At 60.0% G+C, this 16,330-nt stretch overlaps 1 protein-coding gene across 1 annotated transcript; it reads right to left on the bottom strand.

Annotated features, from left to right (window-relative positions):
* Window positions 1-3,705: 3,705 nt before the first annotated feature.
* Window positions 3,706-15,701, bottom strand: MPZ (myelin protein zero). Its single transcript, XM_075907223.2, is given in 6 exon segments — window positions 3,706-5,693; window positions 6,302-6,362; window positions 7,513-7,648; window positions 9,046-9,259; window positions 9,357-9,523; window positions 15,530-15,701. Coding segments are annotated over 6 exon segments (948 nt in total). The 5' UTR covers window positions 15,597-15,701; the 3' UTR covers window positions 3,706-5,390.
* Window positions 15,702-16,330: the final 629 nt, after the last annotated feature.

The raw sequence follows: 16,330 nt of genomic DNA on the forward strand, positions 1-16,330 counted from the left end.
CCAGGCAGGTTCAAGTGTTCCCCTACAGCAGTGCGCTCCAACTTTTTAAGCACAAGATTACTTTTTCAATTGAAATCAACCCAGGATCTGCCTCAGACCCTAATTCCCTTGACCCACCTCCTTCCCCACCTCTTCTTTGAGGCCCCGCCCCACCTCACCCCATCTTTGAAGCCCCATCCTGTTCACTCTGGGTAAGTCTGCACTGCACACTTATTTCAAAATAAGCTATTCAGGAATAGTTATTCTGAAATACCTATTTTCAAAATAGCATGTCTACACTGCAGGGAAGCCTCAAAATTAGTCCGAGGCAGGCTTCCCTAATGTAGACGTGCTATCTCGATTTAGAGCCCCAGGAGGCACTGGGGAGGAATCATATGTATGAGACTCTGAAATGTCTGAGACTCTGAAACGCTGGCTGTTCCCTCTGGGTGGCGCTGTTGCCTCCCGCCGTGGCACTCGGCTGACTCCTGCGCCACACAGCCAGGCGGCCGCGCAGGAGCAAGCAGCGCAAGCAGCCGTGTGGGGTCCGCTCTCCCCATGCAGCAGGGGGGGCACGGGGCCCAAATGGCTGGTTGTGAGCGGCGCAGAAGTCAGCCGACGGCGGGAGGGGCCTAGCCATGTACGTCACCGCCCTGCTCCCCTTCACCTCCCGCTGTGGTGCTCGGCTGACTTCTGGGCCGCTCAGCCGGGCCGCCGTGTGGGAGCAAGTGGCGCATGCGACCGTTTGGTCCCCCGAGTGAGAGGCAGGAGGCAGAGGAGAGCTGAGGGAGAGAGAGAGCGGGAGGCAGTAGGAGGAGAGAGAGAGAGAGAGACCAGAGGGGAAGACCCCAGCACTAGTTAAACCAGCCAGCGTCCCCACCAGAGAGCCCCCGTGAGTCAGGAAAAACAAGGTGAAGGTGATGGTGAAGCAGAAATGACCTAGAAAGGTGCCTGCATATTTCTCTTCCATCTCAGCCAAGTACAGCTCTGTCCTGCCTCACCCTGCTTAAGTGGTTCTGTTCCCAGTGTAGGGGAGGGGAGTAGGGTATAATGGTTAGAGAGGCAGGGTGGGGTGGAGACTCGGAATCAGGATTCTAATACGCTGCTGCTGCCACCTCCGGAAGACAATGTGACTTGCCAGTTAGAGCAGACTACAGGCTCTGCTTTGCCGCTGCCTGTTTATATGAAGAACTAGAATTTTTGTGGCTGACAATGGTCCTTCTAGCAGGGGGTGCAGGTGCTCTCAGCTTCCCCCATCAGTTTGGAAGCAAATGCACAAAGCATTGCTAATTGGAGCTGGGCCCCAGCTGTTCAGATCTTTTATCCATGGCGAAGAAGCCAAAGAAAGCAGGTCGCCTTTCATCCTTCCCTTGCAGGGCTTTGTGGCTGTCACAGGCAAGCCAGAGCCAGCTCTGGGCCTATATCCTGGGGGAAGAGCTGGGCTGGAGGGCATGCAGTGTCATGTGTGAAATGCAAAGGGAAGGGGCCATGCAGCCTGGCTCTGTAAACCTCCGCGCCAGCCTCAGGATCTGCCAGCCACAAGGGATCAGTCAGTGAAAGCAGCTGCCGGGTGCCTTGTGCTGCTGGAAGCAGACGCTGTGAGATACTCTCATGGGCAGCCCATGTGCCAAGGGGACCAGTGCCTAGCCCCTCTGGAGAGCAGGGCATGTCTCCCACACAGGACAAAGGGGCAAGCAGACCCACCTGGGTGCTTCATTCCTCTGAGCCAGCACCAGGGCTTCCAGGTTCTATTCCTGGCTATTAGGCAGCCTCAGTTTCCCCGTCCATTCTGACCCATGGCCCTTCTCCATGACCTTTAGCCAGAGACCTCCAAGTGAAGCCCCACAGCACCCCTAAGAGGAAACTGAGGCAGGTAGAGGAGATGTGACTTACCCAGGTGGATCAATGGCAGTGTCAAGAAGCTAACCCCAGAGCCCTGGCTCCTGTTCCTTTGCACTAACCACTAGCCCCCACTCCCTTACTGTGGGGTGCAACATGGTGAATGGGACCCAGACGTACTACAGAGAGTGTGTGGGTGACTGGAGGCATGTAGTGTCTGGGGCAGAGCAATTCGCCTCTAATGAGCCCAACCTCGCCCCTCTGGCCTGGGCTCCCAGGGGCTTGTTTGGGTGGCAGCAGAGGTGGGGTGGGCTCTAGGGAGTGGGCACGGAACCAGTGGGAATAACTCCAGGAGGCAGGAGGCTTAGAAAGGGATTCTTTGGTGTCTCCAGGCCTCTCCCTGACACAACCCCCCCCTGGGCTTACAGGCCAGCCAGCTCAGAGGAACCCATGCCCAATGGTCACAGGGCTGGAAGCTGGAGTCCCGGGGGAGGCTCTCTGGCCTGTGCTTAGCCAAGTTCTGCCAGGATGAACTGAGCTGTCCCATCCGGCCTGGCACTCGGGGACCCCCGACTCGCTGCTGCCCTGCCCGCTGGGCTGTTGTGTGCACCAGGGGCAACGTGCTGCCAGATCAAGATGGCAGCCGGGCCCAGGGCGGGGAAGGGAGACGCCACGAGCCCAACGCACACAGCCTGGAGCCCAGGGACCCAGCGTGCCTGTACACTCCTGCACTCGGCCAGTGGCCACTGGCCTTGCCCCCCTCAGGTACTAGGTGGATGTGACATGGGGACCCTCAGCAGGAGGGCATTGGGTGAGAGGGTAGCGAGGGGCTGCAGTGGCTCTTGTAGGCTGTCCCGTTCCCCTATTAACCCCACCGTGGGGCCAATGGGGCTGGGCAGGGCAAGTCAACTGCCCCCTTCTTGCCATCAGACCCCTCAAACCCGCAGAGAAAAAGCTTCGCCTCAGGCTGCTCTCCCCCTGTGCACGGGGAGCTCGTGGAAGCAGGTCTGAGGGGGGGAAGCAGGTTGGGGGGAGGAGGGGAAGGAGGGGAAGTGTTCCCGAGGGTAAAAGGGGCCTGGCCCTACTCTTCCCAGGAGCAATGTAACCCGAGTCCCTCCCGGAAATGGAAAGGCTGGGAGCATCAGGTGGGGCAGCGTTTTGGGTTCCTGGCTGCCTGGGCCCCAGGGAGAGGTCAGGACAGGCAGCCAGCACTGACAGATCCTTCCCCATCTGTCTGCCCTGGCACAGCCACAGCCGCCTCTCCCCGCCAGCCGCTTAGGCTCCCCCCTGGGCTTGAAAGGAGAAGGCTGCTTCCTCCTTTGACCAGCTTCCTGGGCAAAATGTGTCATGTTTGCACCCCCCCCTCCCAAGGTACAGTGAGCCTGGGCCTTTGTGAACGTGCTGGCCTGGGCAGCCTGGGGCATTCTCCCCTCAGTGAGAGTCACACCCAAAATTCCAATCCTCCTCGGGGGTGCCCAGGGAAACTGAGGCACGCACACAGCGTTACTACAGAACAGCCAGCACGGGACAGTAGGAAACACATGCAACGGAGCACAGAGAGAATACAATCCCTACTTCATTGCACCTTGCCCTACCTCTTCTCCTAGGCCCCGTCTGGCTCACTCCACCCCCTCCTGTTGCTCGCTCTGCCCCCTCCTTCCGCTTTCCCACCTGGTTTTGATTGAAAACTGGATAACTGGCTCCTGGTGGGTCAAAGGCAAGATTGCCAGCATGGCGTCAGGCCCTAAAGGGCTCCTTCCAGAGGCCACGGACTGAGGGGCCTGCTCGCCTCTCCATGGGGCCCCGCCTGGGCTGAGCTGAGGCGATGTGGAAGGCTTTTGCCCACTCGACCCACGGCAGGGGCTGCGGAGTAACAAGCTCAGCCTGTTTGTTTGTTTGTTCCTAGAAATGTCAGTTTTTATTAAGGGTTTAATGGTGTCTTTGTGGCTCGGGGGAATGTACAGAATGTAGAAAATACACCGCGCTTCACTGGACACACACAGCTGCAATTTAGTGGTTTAGAACAGCTCCTCAGGGACGGACGTTAGCAGCATGGCGTGTGCACACAGCCTGCCACAGACACTGCGATAGCCACACAGAGCGACCCGCCGGCCTGCCCCGAGGGTGCGGCCAGCCCTGCTCGTCCTTAGCAAGGGGCAGGCCCGCTGGGGGGGCGGGAGAGAGGAGGCCACGAGAGATGGGGAGCCCAGCAGCAGGGTGAGGCCTGGCAGGGGGTCCTCAGTGTTGTGGCACCTCTTGGCCTTGAGCTAGTCTCCCCTCCTCCAAGGGGCTTTGGCTGCTGGCAAGGGGCCCCAGGGGCAGGGGGCGGGAGGGGCAGGGCAGGCGAGCTGGAGGGGGCGACAGGGGTCACCGTGTGACATCATTTGTGCTCAGTCACAGGAAGAGACGAGAAAACGGTAAGAAGGGATGAAAGGTAAAATCCCTCCGGGAGGATGAAAACCCCTCCTGACCAAGGGCTTAGAGCTGGGAGGGGGAGGGGTTTGCAGGATGGTATAACTCCCACAGGGGCTCTGGGGCAGGGCCCACGGGGAAGACGTGGCAGGGCTGGGGCGTGGGAGAGGCAGGTATTGGCGTGAGGCTGGCTGGTGCCCCTAGCTGCCCCGGCCCACGGGGTTAAACCATCCTGCAGAGTCCCAGAGTCACTGATTGTATCTTCAAATAAAAAAATTACACCTGTGCCCGGGGGGCCGGGCGGGGGAGAGTTTTTTAAACTGACTTTCACGCAGCGGAAGGTACCATAGGCAGGGGCTTCGGGGCAGGGGTGAGGGGCCCCTGCTGTCCCGTCCTCATGGCTTCTGTGTCTCGTCAGGCTCAGCGGCTGCTGGGAGTCTGGTCTCTCAGGCCAGGGCACGGGGCGGCCGTTTCTGTGGGGACCCTGTCCAAGGACCACACCCAAATCCTTGTAGGGTCCCCTAGCCTGCGGGCAGGGGCAGGCCCCGGGGGAGTCGGGGCCAGGGTGAGAGATGCCCCACTGGCGTCATCCTTCTCCCCTAGGGCTGTCTCCTCTGCTCTGTCCAGGCCTTCGTGTCAGCTGGCCGGCCCCTGGGGCCACGTGTGGTACATGCAGACCCACCCGCACAGTTCCAGGCAGGTACAACCTGGCAGCTCCATCCTACTGTGGTGAGTGGCTCTCGCCAGCCAGACACCTGCTGAGGGGGCTGGCGCTGGCCTCACGCTAGCAGCATAAGGGACGCGTGATGCCGCCTGGCAGCGTCTCCCCTACAATGCCGGGAGGGGCTAATCCCCCCCTCCCAACTTGCCTCTAGTCTCCCCAGAGCCCCTACATGCAGCTGCCCTGCACTGGGGTTCATAGTGCAGCCGAACCAAGAGAAAGGAAGCCTGGACTGGCAGGCCATGGCCTAGCCCTGCCCCTCAGCCTAACCAGAGGGCAGACTCTCCACGGGACGGGCCAGAGAGCCAACTCTCCATGGGGTAGCGTGGAGAGGTGAAGCCAGGAGGAGGGGACAGTGGGGCAGGCATCCTGGCCCCCTCCCTCAAGGAGTTGAGGGGGCGGGGCAGGACACCCCGGTCCTCAGTTTTGGGGGTATCCATCACTTTTCTGAGTCCATCTTGATGATGTTCATCAGGGCGTTTTTGAGGCTGTTCTTGCTGGGGGACTTGACGGCAGGTTTGAGGCCTGCGGCCTCAGCCTCGTCCCCCCTCAGTTCCATCTCGATGGTCATGACGACCTTTGAACTGCGGGGGGACTCGGCGCCCGCCTTGGGGGTACCTTCCCTGCCTGCTAACCGCTATTTCTTGTCTTTGCGGGACTCGCCCAGGAGGCCCTTGGATTTCTTCTCGCTGGCCGACTTGGTGCTCCGGCTATGGTCCAGCATGGCGTACAGGACGGGGGGCTGTGGAGGGAAGGACAATGGTGAGGAGGCATCCACAGCGGGGCAGGGAGGCCATGGCTGATGGGTCACCTTTGAGTGTGTGGGGAGATGCCAGCAGCGAGCGATGCCAGAGTTGGCTCAGGGCAGTGAGCCGGGCCTTAGGGTACTGGCCCATTTCCCAGGTCTGTAAACCCTCCTACCAGCTCTGCTGGCACTCGGGCCCTGACCCCACAGGGCACGGTGAGCCCTCGATTGCCACAGGTCTCAGGCACCTACGGGCAACTCACAGGGCCAAGTCCTAACTTGGGACCTTTCTGTGGGTCCCACAGGAGGCGGGGGGAGATTTACCACTGACATGAGGGAGAACAGGTTACTTCCTGCTCTCCTTTCCAAGGCATGCTCCCAATGGTTTAGTTGCCTCCCCCCTCACTTGTGGGGCTGGAGTGTGATGCTGGGGCTGGGATACCTGGGTTCTAGTCCTGTTTCCTACTGCCCAAGTGCACCCCCCTGTTCCTCCCCAACTGCAAAGGGGGACCTAGGTGTTTTATCCCCTTGAGAGCTGGCAATGGCTCCGTTAGTGCTGGCCTAGGAGTGTCCCTCCCCCCATCGCACTGTGGTCATGCTCTCACCTGGCGGCCTCGTTTTGACGAATCCTTGGCTGACCGCTGCAGTTTGCCTTTCTCCATAGCACTAAAATTAGAACAGAAATTGGTCAGCTCTGCCTGTAAAACACCTAACAGGCCAAGCCCTGGGGGACCCATTGTGGCCATCTAGTCTGACCCCCGTGAGAACACAGACCACATGGCTTCTCCGCATTAATCCCTGCCCAGAGCAGAGCTTTTAGAAAAACATCCAGTCTTGGTTTTAAAATGCCTAGTGATGGAGAAACCCCCCCCCCCCCCAGCCTTTGCTAAGTTCTTCCAAGGGTTAATTACCCTCAATGTAAAAAAATTGCACCTTGTTTCTAGTCTGACTGTCTAGCTTCAACTTCCAGCCATAAGACCGTGTTCGACCTTTGCTAGAGTGAAGGGCCTGTTATTAAATATGTGTCCCCCCATGTAGGTACACCGTGGACCGTGTGTATGGACCGTGATCAAATCACCCCTTCAGCTTCTCTTTGTTAAGCTAAATAGGTTGTGCTCCTTGAGAGTCTTGCTAAGAGGCAGATTTTCTTACCCATTAGGGCTATGTCTACACTACGAGTTTTCTCTGCAAAAAATATGCTAATGAGGGTCTCATTTGCATGAGTCGTGATCTCATTTGCATATTTTCTGCTGATCCGTTTTTGTACTAGGTGTTTTTGCGCAAAAACAAGCAGTGTGGACGTTTTCTTTTTCTGCAAAAACCCCCTTTTCTGCAAGAGCGGTACGGGCAGAGGGCAGCCGGAGCCAGTGCAAACAGCAGAATGAGCATTGTCCTGACCAATGTTTCCTCTATTTTTTCCCCATCTATATGTGGAATAAATTTTGTCATGAGCACCCAGGCATGTGCAGAAGTGCACCACCAATATAAACACTTGCTGCCTGCTGTGGGTGCTCTGCTAATCAGCGAGGCAGCATTTGAATCTCTCCTGGGCAGTCAGCCAAGCTCTCAGCTTACAGGGAACACTGGTCCCGATCCATCCACTGGCCTGCCCCGCCATTACTCATCTCCAGGTAGCAGGTGCTGGGGAGCCAACCATCTACCTGAGCCGTCCCCCTGTCCCTCAGGGATGCCAGCCCGACATGCCTCTCTCACCGCGGTCCTTCTCCACCCTAGCCCCACCCCGTCCCAGCACAGGGATCTCCGCACCCACCCCAGCCCGATGCCCTCCCCCCCACACCCTTGGAGCCAGCCCTACCTGAGTTGTCTCTGAAGCGTTGCCTGCCTCCTTAGCCAGCAATACCTGATGAGATAGGCTAGCACCACCACGAGGATGACCAGTCCCAGCACGCCTCCGATGATGGACCCCAAGACCACACCGTACTGGGTGGGCACTGAGGAGGAGAGGGCCCTGTTACCCAGGCGTATGCCCTAGGACTCTGTCGCAAACTACGGACAAGCCCCACTTGGGCTCAGCCTCCAGATAGTGCCCTCGGGCCTTAAAAACTGTGAAACCCATAAGGGCTTGGTGGGTTCCTTAGTAGCATTTCTCATCTGTATTACAACAGCACTGCATGACCCAACTGAGACCAGACCCACGTTGATTGCTGCATGGACACACAGCCAGAGTGGGTGGCTCCTCCAGGCAATGGAGGAGGGGAATGGACAATGGATGGGAGGGGAAACTGAGGCACGGAGAAGGGGTGGGGGCATGCCCAAGGCCAGTGCCACAGCTGGGATTGGAACGTGTACACTGGGATTCGAACACTGCTCTCACTCAGAGCTGGGGAAGTCAGACAGCTCCAGTTCAGCCCCACATTTTAATGCTTGGGGGAGGGGGCGTTCCCATGTCACGGCTGTGTCAGGTGAGTGATGTGGGGGGGGTCTCAGTGTTGCCCCTAGTGGTGGCGGTGGACAAGCAGGTACTGGCATTGGCCAGTGGCCGCAGGACTCCTTGCCAGGGTGTGTTGAGGCAACCGCAGTGCTGGCGGTGGGGTGAGGAATTGGGGCGCGGCCTGTGGCCATTCTTGGCATGGTCTAAACACGAGAATTCATGTTCCAGAATTTCCATTCTTCTGCCACAGCCTACCATTCCCATCCCCCCACATTGGTAGGGCCTGACCCCAAGCCCATCACCATGACATTATGACCCAGGGTGGGTTGATGTCTTGGGGCAGGACAGGGCCATGTATGGGTCTGAGGCCCAGGGTGGGTTCATGTCTCGGGGCAGGACAGGGCCATGTATGGGTCTGAGGCCCAGGGTGGGTTCATGTCTCGGGGCAGGACAGGGCCATGTATGGGTCTGAGGCCCAGGGTGGGTTCATGTCTCGGGGCAGGACAGGGCCATGTATGGGTCTGAGGCCCAGGGTGGGTTCATGTCTCGGGGCAGGACAGGGCCATGTATGGGTCTGAGGCCCAGGGTGGGTTCATGTCTCGGGGCAGGACAGGGCCATGTATGGGTCTGAGGCCCAGGGTGGGTTCATGTCTCGGGGCAGGACAGGGCCATGTATGGGTCTGAGGACCAGGGTGGGTTCATGTCTCGGGGCAGGACAGCGCCATGTATGGGTCTGAGGCCCAGGGTGGGTTCATGTCTCGGGGCAGGACAGCGCCATGTATGGATCCACATGTGGGTCTGATGGCTGGATCAGGTGTGGGTCTGACTGGGGGTGGGCACTGGGCACCCCACATAACGAGGGGCAGGCGAGGAGGGTGTGGATGGTGTGACTGGAAGTCAGCAGGCTCCCACATCTCAGTGGGGCAGGACGATGGGCCCAGCCCGTCCCCGCCGTACCTTTCTCGAAGACGTAGAGGGTGACCTGAGACGACTTGCCAGCAATGTCGGGCGGGTTCTTGACGTCGCAGGTGAAGGTGCCGTTGTCGGTGTGCTCCAGGTTGTGGATGACGATGGAGCCGTCCTTGCGGTGGGGGTCCCCCACCCACTCCATGCGATTCTTGAAGGTGCCCACTTCATCGACGTAGGGCTGCCCCTTCACAAAGTGGAATATCTGAGGAGAGAGACGAGACCGCCATGAGGGTGCGAGCCAAGCCAAGGGGCCGGGCCGGAAGGGCAGAGGGGCCCTGCCTCCGCTGACGGCCGCTTACTGAGGTGGTGTCCTTGCCGGTTTCTGGCTGGAACAGCCACGTGATGGAGACTTCTTCGGAGATCCACTCGCTGGACCAGAAGCTGCAGGAGAGGGTGACCTGGGATCCCACCGTGCCATGGACCTCCCGGTGTGTGTAAACGTGGATGGCCAGGGTTGGAGACAGCACTGCAGGGAGAGGAAGCTGGAGAGTTATTCCACCCCGGTACCGCCTCAGAAGCTGTTCAGAGCCAGCTCCACACCCCTCTGCGTGGCATGCGAGGCCCCTAGGCACCCTGCCCACATCTTCATGGGAGGGGAAGGGGAAAAAAGCCCGGCAGTGGAGACTCCTATCTAGTAAGGACAATTCTCTCTCCCTCCCAGCCTAGCGAAGCGCTGACCCCAGCTGGGGACTTGGGTTTTTTGCTTCACACAGTCAGTGCAGTGGCTTGCCCGGTAGTGCCAGGTAATGGCAGAGCTGCATCCAGAGCCTAGACTGCCTGGAGCCAGGCTGGAGCATTACCCACAAGGGCATCCACCCCCCGGGCCTGTCTGGTGCTGCACTGAGCACGGAGAACCTAAAGGGGTTTCCATCTGCAGTGCCAGCTGGGGGCGTTGGCAGGCGCCCCTAGGCAGCGCGATCACTCTGACTTCTCTGGATGGGTGCAGCCAGCCCGGACTCCCTGGGCAGTAGGCACACGGCTCCCTCAAGAGTCTGCATGCCCCCCTTGGTGCTGGAAATACGCCCGAGCCCCAGGCCTATGCCGCCGGCTGGGGGCAAAGGCCCCTTTGTTCCATTTCGGAGAAAACACAAGGGCTGGGCCCTGACACTGGCCCATTGTCCCCGCTGTGAATGGCTTTGTTCTGGGCCCCTCCCCTCCGCCCAGCCCCGCTCTGCTGGAGGGGTTCTGGCGGGCTCCGAGTTGGGGGCCAGAACATTGCTGGGCCTGCTGGAGCCACTTGGGTGAGGATGAGCCAGCAGCTCAGTCAAAGGGGGCATTATGCTCCTGAGGAGCGCTTGCCCAGGCCTTCAGCCCACCCCCGGGCTGGCATTCCTGATGGCAGCAAACACCCCCCCACTTCCCCGTGAGTGATGAGGGTGGGGCAGGGACTGTCAGAGCCACTGGCTGGAGGCTCAGGCCCTGCCGTCGCCTGGGTTGAGGGTCGTCCTGGCTAGCAAAGGAGCCGAGGTTCACAGACGTGGGCTGGCTAGGCTCCAACTCTCAGCACTGCAGATGCCGAGTGCCCTTTGTCACTGGTCTTAGCTTTGGCTCCCCCCAGGACCTGCCTTGACCTCCTCCCCCAGTGTGACGCACTCGCCCTGCCTCTCCCTGGGCTGGGCCCAGCCCGCACTCAGCCTTGTTCCCCACGGCCCGCAGCCCCTGTCCGATGGAGCCGGTGTGAGGTGGCACCTGGGCACAGCCAGGCAGGGGCTGTGGCACTCAATGGGCCAAGGCCGAGGCAGGAAAGACCCTGTGAAACCAAAGGGCACACAATTGCTCCGAGGACACTGCCATGGGCGACAGGGTCCGGGAGCCAGGCTGGGCCCCTGGGGCTGGCTGTGGGCAGAGAGGTGCTGCTATAGCTCTGGGTGTCTGAGGTGGAGGGCTGGGCTAGGCTCCAGGAACACAGACTCTGCAGCCACCCTCACATCACCAGGGATAAAGGAGGGGTTCCCCTCCACCACTCTAAGCCTGGGTCAGACCCTGCTCCCCCCACCCCTGCTTACACCAGCCAAATAGGTCAGGGCTGTGGGGAAATCCCCCTGTGCATGGGGGAGCACCAAACTTACATCTCCCTTCCCTCCCCAAGGGACTGGGTGGGGTGGAAGGGTGGCCCTATGCGCAGGGCACTACTACAGGAAACCTGCCTTTGATTCGCTTCCCTGACACAGGCTCCCTGCATAACCATGGGCCCGTCACTTAGCTTTAGGGGGCATACCCCACCCTCTCCTGGCTTTAGGGACGTGAGCCCCACCCTACCTCTCAGGGGGCTGTGAGGAGAAATACATTAGTGACTGGGATGTGAAGAGGCCTTCCCCGAGACGCACCCAGTGCAGCTCGGAGCCCAGATGGCTGAGGCCAGCCTGAAAGTGTCTTATCTGATGCAAATCCCTGCCTTGGTCTAGGCTGCAAAATGGTGTGCTCTGCTTGGGTGCACTAGTACCCTGTGCAGCACGACAGGCATGCTCTGCTTGGGTGCACTAGTGCCCTGTGCAGCACAACAGGCATGCTCTGCTTGGGTGCACTAGTGCCCTGTGCAGCACAACAGGCATGCTCTGCTTGGGTGCACTAGTACCCTGTGCAGCACGACAGGCATGCTCTGCCTGGGTGCACTAGTGTCCTGTGCAGCACGACAGGCATGCTCTGCCTGGGTGCGCTAGTGTCCTGTGCAGCACGACAGGCATGCTCTGCCTGGATGCACTAGTGTCCTGTGCAGCACGACAGGCATGCTCTGCCTGGGTGCACTAGTGTCCTGTGCAGCACGACAGGCATGCTCTGCCTGGGTGCACTAGTGCCCTGTGCAGCACAACAGGCATGCTCTGCCTGGATGCACTAGTGTCCTGTGCAGCACGACAGGCATGCTCTGCCTGGGTGCACTAGTGTCCTGTGCAGCACGACAGGCATGCTCTGCCTGGGTGCACTAGTGTCCTGTGCAGCACGACAGGCATGCTCTGCCTGGGTGCACTAGTGTCCTGTGCAGCACGACAGGCATGCTCTGCCTGGATGCGCTAGTGTCCTGTGCAGCACGACAGGCATGCTCTGCCTGGGTGCACTAGTGTCCTGTGCAGCACGACAGGCATGCTCTGCCTGGATGCACTAGTGTCCTGTGCAGCACGACAGGCATGCTCTGCCTGGGTGCACTAGTGTCCTGTGCAGCACGACAGGCATGCTCTGCCTGGATGCACTAGTGCCCTGTGCAGCAGGGCAGGCGTGTTTCTCCCAGGTGCACCTGGTGCTGCTGGCCCAGCTATGGGCTAGACTGCAGGGTTTATGTGCAGCTGAATGCTGGTGTCGGGAGGGGGGGGGGTGTCCTCCCTGACCTGTGCCATTCCTGGGCTGTGCTTTTCAGTTCCCACTCCCTGCTCCAAGGGACAGTGTCACCTGGGCCAGGAGGCTGTGATGGGTGCATGCCAAAGTCGACAATAAATCAGAAGCAAAGCCAGGAATGGAATCTGGGAGTCTTGGGGGCAGCTGCCTCCTCTACCCATTGGCTGGGTATTTTCACCAGTGCAAGCTGCTGTAACTGCTGTCACACCAGCATGGTGGCACTGGTGCAAACGGCAGCACGATGGTGACTTAGCACCCAAGGACTCTCAGCAGGGGTAACTGAGCCCAGTGCCAGCCCACAGAGTAACTCACACCCGCTGGGGATCAAGCCCGTTATTCTCCGATCCAGACGCTGGACACGGGCAAGCTCTCTTCTGCTCTGCAGGGCCTTGCGCTGAACAGTCCTGGCCAGAATGGCTGGGAGCTCCTGGCACCACTGTGAGGCCAGCACTGAGCCCTTGGGACAGGAGGAAAGTGAGGGAGGGGGGATGGGAATCCTCCCTCATGGGTCTCCCCATCTGCACACAGCCCATGGGCACAAGTGAAGGTCAACTGGGGAAGGCAAGTCCTAACCCCGCCCCTTATATCCGAGGCCCACCCTGGAGCCAAACCCCGCCCTTCCCACCCCGATGCTATGCTGTGCCCCTGCCCCAGCCCTCCCTGGTGGCCAGGAGAGCTGAGTTGCTGCTCCGAGGCCTCAGTCCTCCCCGGTGTGTAGGAAATTTGGGGAAGTCCCTCGCCTACACGACTGTCTGCCCAGGCGTGCACCGGTGGGAGAGTGAGGAGCACAGGTTTGTTCACGTGGGAGCCAGGCTGCCGGCTGAGATAAAAGGCCTTGAGGACGACAGCCGTGGAGCCTAGGCTGGGGGAGGAACTTGGCGGCAAGGAACCACTGAGGCTGACGGTGTCCTGCCCGGCTCTCGCCCTGGCCGCTGGGCTGTAGCCTGGTGCTGCCTTTAGAGACAGAACCAAACATCCCCACCTGGCCCCAGCAAGGAACCCAAAGGCAAACCCTGCGCTGGGGTAAAGGCAGGAATTGGCGGTGGGTGTGTCCTGAGGAGCTGCCTCTTGCCGCTCCAGGGACATGGTAGGCAGCTAGTGGGGGACTGGCAGAAGAGCACTATGGCTCTGCCCTCTGGGGCATTCTCTGAGCAAGGCCCCTGCCTCTTCCTTGTCCTCTCCTCACCCTGCTGAAAGGAAGATGGGACCTGTGCAGCTAATGATGGTGAAAGAAATGAGGTCATAGGGTCTGAAATTGATCTGTGGAACTCACTGCTCCATGAACTGGCTAGCAAGACGTGCTCTGCTGCTAGAACCTCACCAGGCACTGCCGTGACTAGGGCTGATGGGCCATTGGGCTAATCAGAGAGCAAACGTCATGCTCCAGGGTGTGGCTGATCACTCTGGGGTCAGGAAGGAGTCTTCCGTTCACCGAGTGCAGGACGGCCCAAAGGGCCCAGGACATTATGGGCTGTTCCAGCTTTAAAGCATCCAGCACTGGGCTCCTGCCGGAAGTGAGCTATGTGTGTGGATGAATCAGTGGTTGGATTCGGGCAGCAGCTGGATCAAGGGCTAGCTGGACCCAGACTCTGGTTCCATAGCAGATAGAAATCTGGCTCCCCCCAAGAACATTTTAGAGCTTTCTCGATTCCCAGCGGAAGCACTGGCTGTAGATTCGTGTATTACTTGTAATATCCGACGAAACTAAGGAGCTGCAGCCATACAGCAGGAGGCAGGAGTGGGTAATAGAACGGTGGCAGTTCACCAGGTTTAGTCCCTGGTGGGCTGCTGATGCTACATTTACCTCTGCAGGTACAGGCGATCACAGCTCCCATTGGGCGGGAAGAGCGATCAGCGGCCAACGGGAGTTGCAAGCCCCTGTACCTGAGACGGTGCATCCGGGCTGTGGGGGGCCATGAGGGGCTAATCCTGGTGGACAGGATCCAGCCTGCGGGATGGTATTTGCTCACCCTTGGGCTAGGTGCACCAATGGCCTGACCTGATATGGCAGAAGAGACAGCAGCAGCTCCTACGCTCTGATAACTACAGGCTAATTCTGGGCTATGTCACCACTGAGGCTACAGCCAGATAGTTAAAGGGATTTAGGAGACTCCTGTGATTTTTAAAGCTCCCACTAGGCACCTAAATGCCTTTGCCAGCCCGGTCCTAAGAGCGTGTTACAGCCGGGATGTGTCATCCCCCCAGAGAGACACGGCATCTGCTACCGGCTTCCAATGAAGAGAAACATGCCTGGATGGGACAACAGCTCCACCCAGCCCCAGCCCGGGGGCTCTAGGAGAAGGCCAGGGAAGTAGCTGCCCACAGCAGCCAACGCTCTGAGTAGCTGGATCCTGTCTCTGCCCCGTAGGGTGAGAGGGAGGTTGGTGGGAAATGCAGGGCCAGGAGTCAAGGGCTCTCTCCCCCGGGATCTCATGGCATGAAACGCACCACAGGATCCACCCATGCCAGTGGGCGCTGATACCCCAGCCAGAGCCGGGTTCTTGCCCCAGACCCCAGCTGGGGATGGGAGAGACATTTCCCGGGGGCGGCGCAGGATCCTTCCCTCCTGTCTGCCCAAGGACTGCAGGGCTCTCCAGATGGAAGGGCACCCTACGCGCCCGCGGGTCCGAGGCAGCTCAAACACAGAGGCACAGCCCTAGGGCTTCAAACAATCCCTGACATCGTCCTGCCCAGCCCTAACTCTGGCTCCTGTGACACCAGAGACCTGCAAAATGTCTCTGCCCAGCCAGACCTTCCCCACTAGCATCACCCCCTCTCTCCAGCTCCCCCGCCTGCACCTTCCTTCCAGGGCGGCCGGGTCCCCGGCACCGCGGAGGAGAGGCCCAGAGCTTCATGCCCCCGGGCTCCATTCCTGGGGCCTGGGGAAAACGTTGACAGAAAGTGCCGGGGAAACATGCTCCTGGAGCAGCAGGAACCTGCCTGGGGAGGGAGCAGGGGCAGCCACTGCCAGTCTGACAGAGCAAACTCAGCTCTCCTGCAGCAGAGCGCCTGGCCCTGGGACGCTGCAGGTGGAGCAGCATCTCCTCCTCTGCCTCCCTCTCCCAGCCCCCCAGGATGCACACTTCACGGCCCTGCTCCCACCATGTGCTGCCCCCCCTCCCACACCCCAGGAGAAGCCTCTTACCCAGTGCAGAGAACAGGGCAGCAACCAGCAGGAGGCTCCCGCTCCCCGAAGCGCCCTGGGACCACATGGCTTCCAGTTACGGTACGACTCCTAGAGGCATGGGCGAGCCAGCGGTGGGGCGGAGAGTTCCTCGCCGAAGGATGGCTGGCGAGCGGCCCTGGGGCTTAAGAACAGCCCGTGCTTCGGTGAGGCAGGGTCTGCCAAACGGCCGGGCCAATGGGAGCCTGGCATCCGGGGCAGTGGGGGAAAGGGAGAGCGAGAGGAACAACACTGAAAGGGGCATTTTGTTTGGTGTTTGCGCGAGTGGTAAACATGCCGCGGGCACACAGCCACCTTTGTCCGGCAGCATTCTCTGCGGCTGCGTAGGGGCCCCCGCGGCCCCCGGGAGGAATGCGCTGTGAGCCAGAGGGCAGGAGCAGGGCTGTCGGACAGACAGAGCTCAGTCCCTGACAAAGCCTGGCCCCAAGCGAGGAGCCCTGGGGTAAATCACCTGCTCGGCTCTATTGTCAGCCTTGCGCCGCTCCACTCCTCATCTCCACTGCACCCATGCAAGGCTGACATGCAGCACACACATGGTACCCAGCTTTTCCAGGGGGCTTCCCCGCTCGTGGGTGGGTGACAACCCCCCCACACTACAAAGTGCTGAAAAGACAAACTAGCAGCCACTCTGACCTCCCCTTTACAGACTTTACACTGGGCATGAGCCCTGAGCTGGCAGGGAAGCCAGGCCCTGGTTGCACTGCCTGGGAGTTCATGCTCTGGCACCCTGCCCCTGGCACGTCCCCCAGATCCCTAGTGCTA

The sequence above is a fragment of the Pelodiscus sinensis genome, chromosome 22 (genome assembly GCF_052426305.1).
Source record: "Pelodiscus sinensis isolate ZL-2025 chromosome 22, ASM5242630v1, whole genome shotgun sequence".
Classification (NCBI taxonomy): Eukaryota; Metazoa; Chordata; order Testudines; family Trionychidae; genus Pelodiscus; species Pelodiscus sinensis.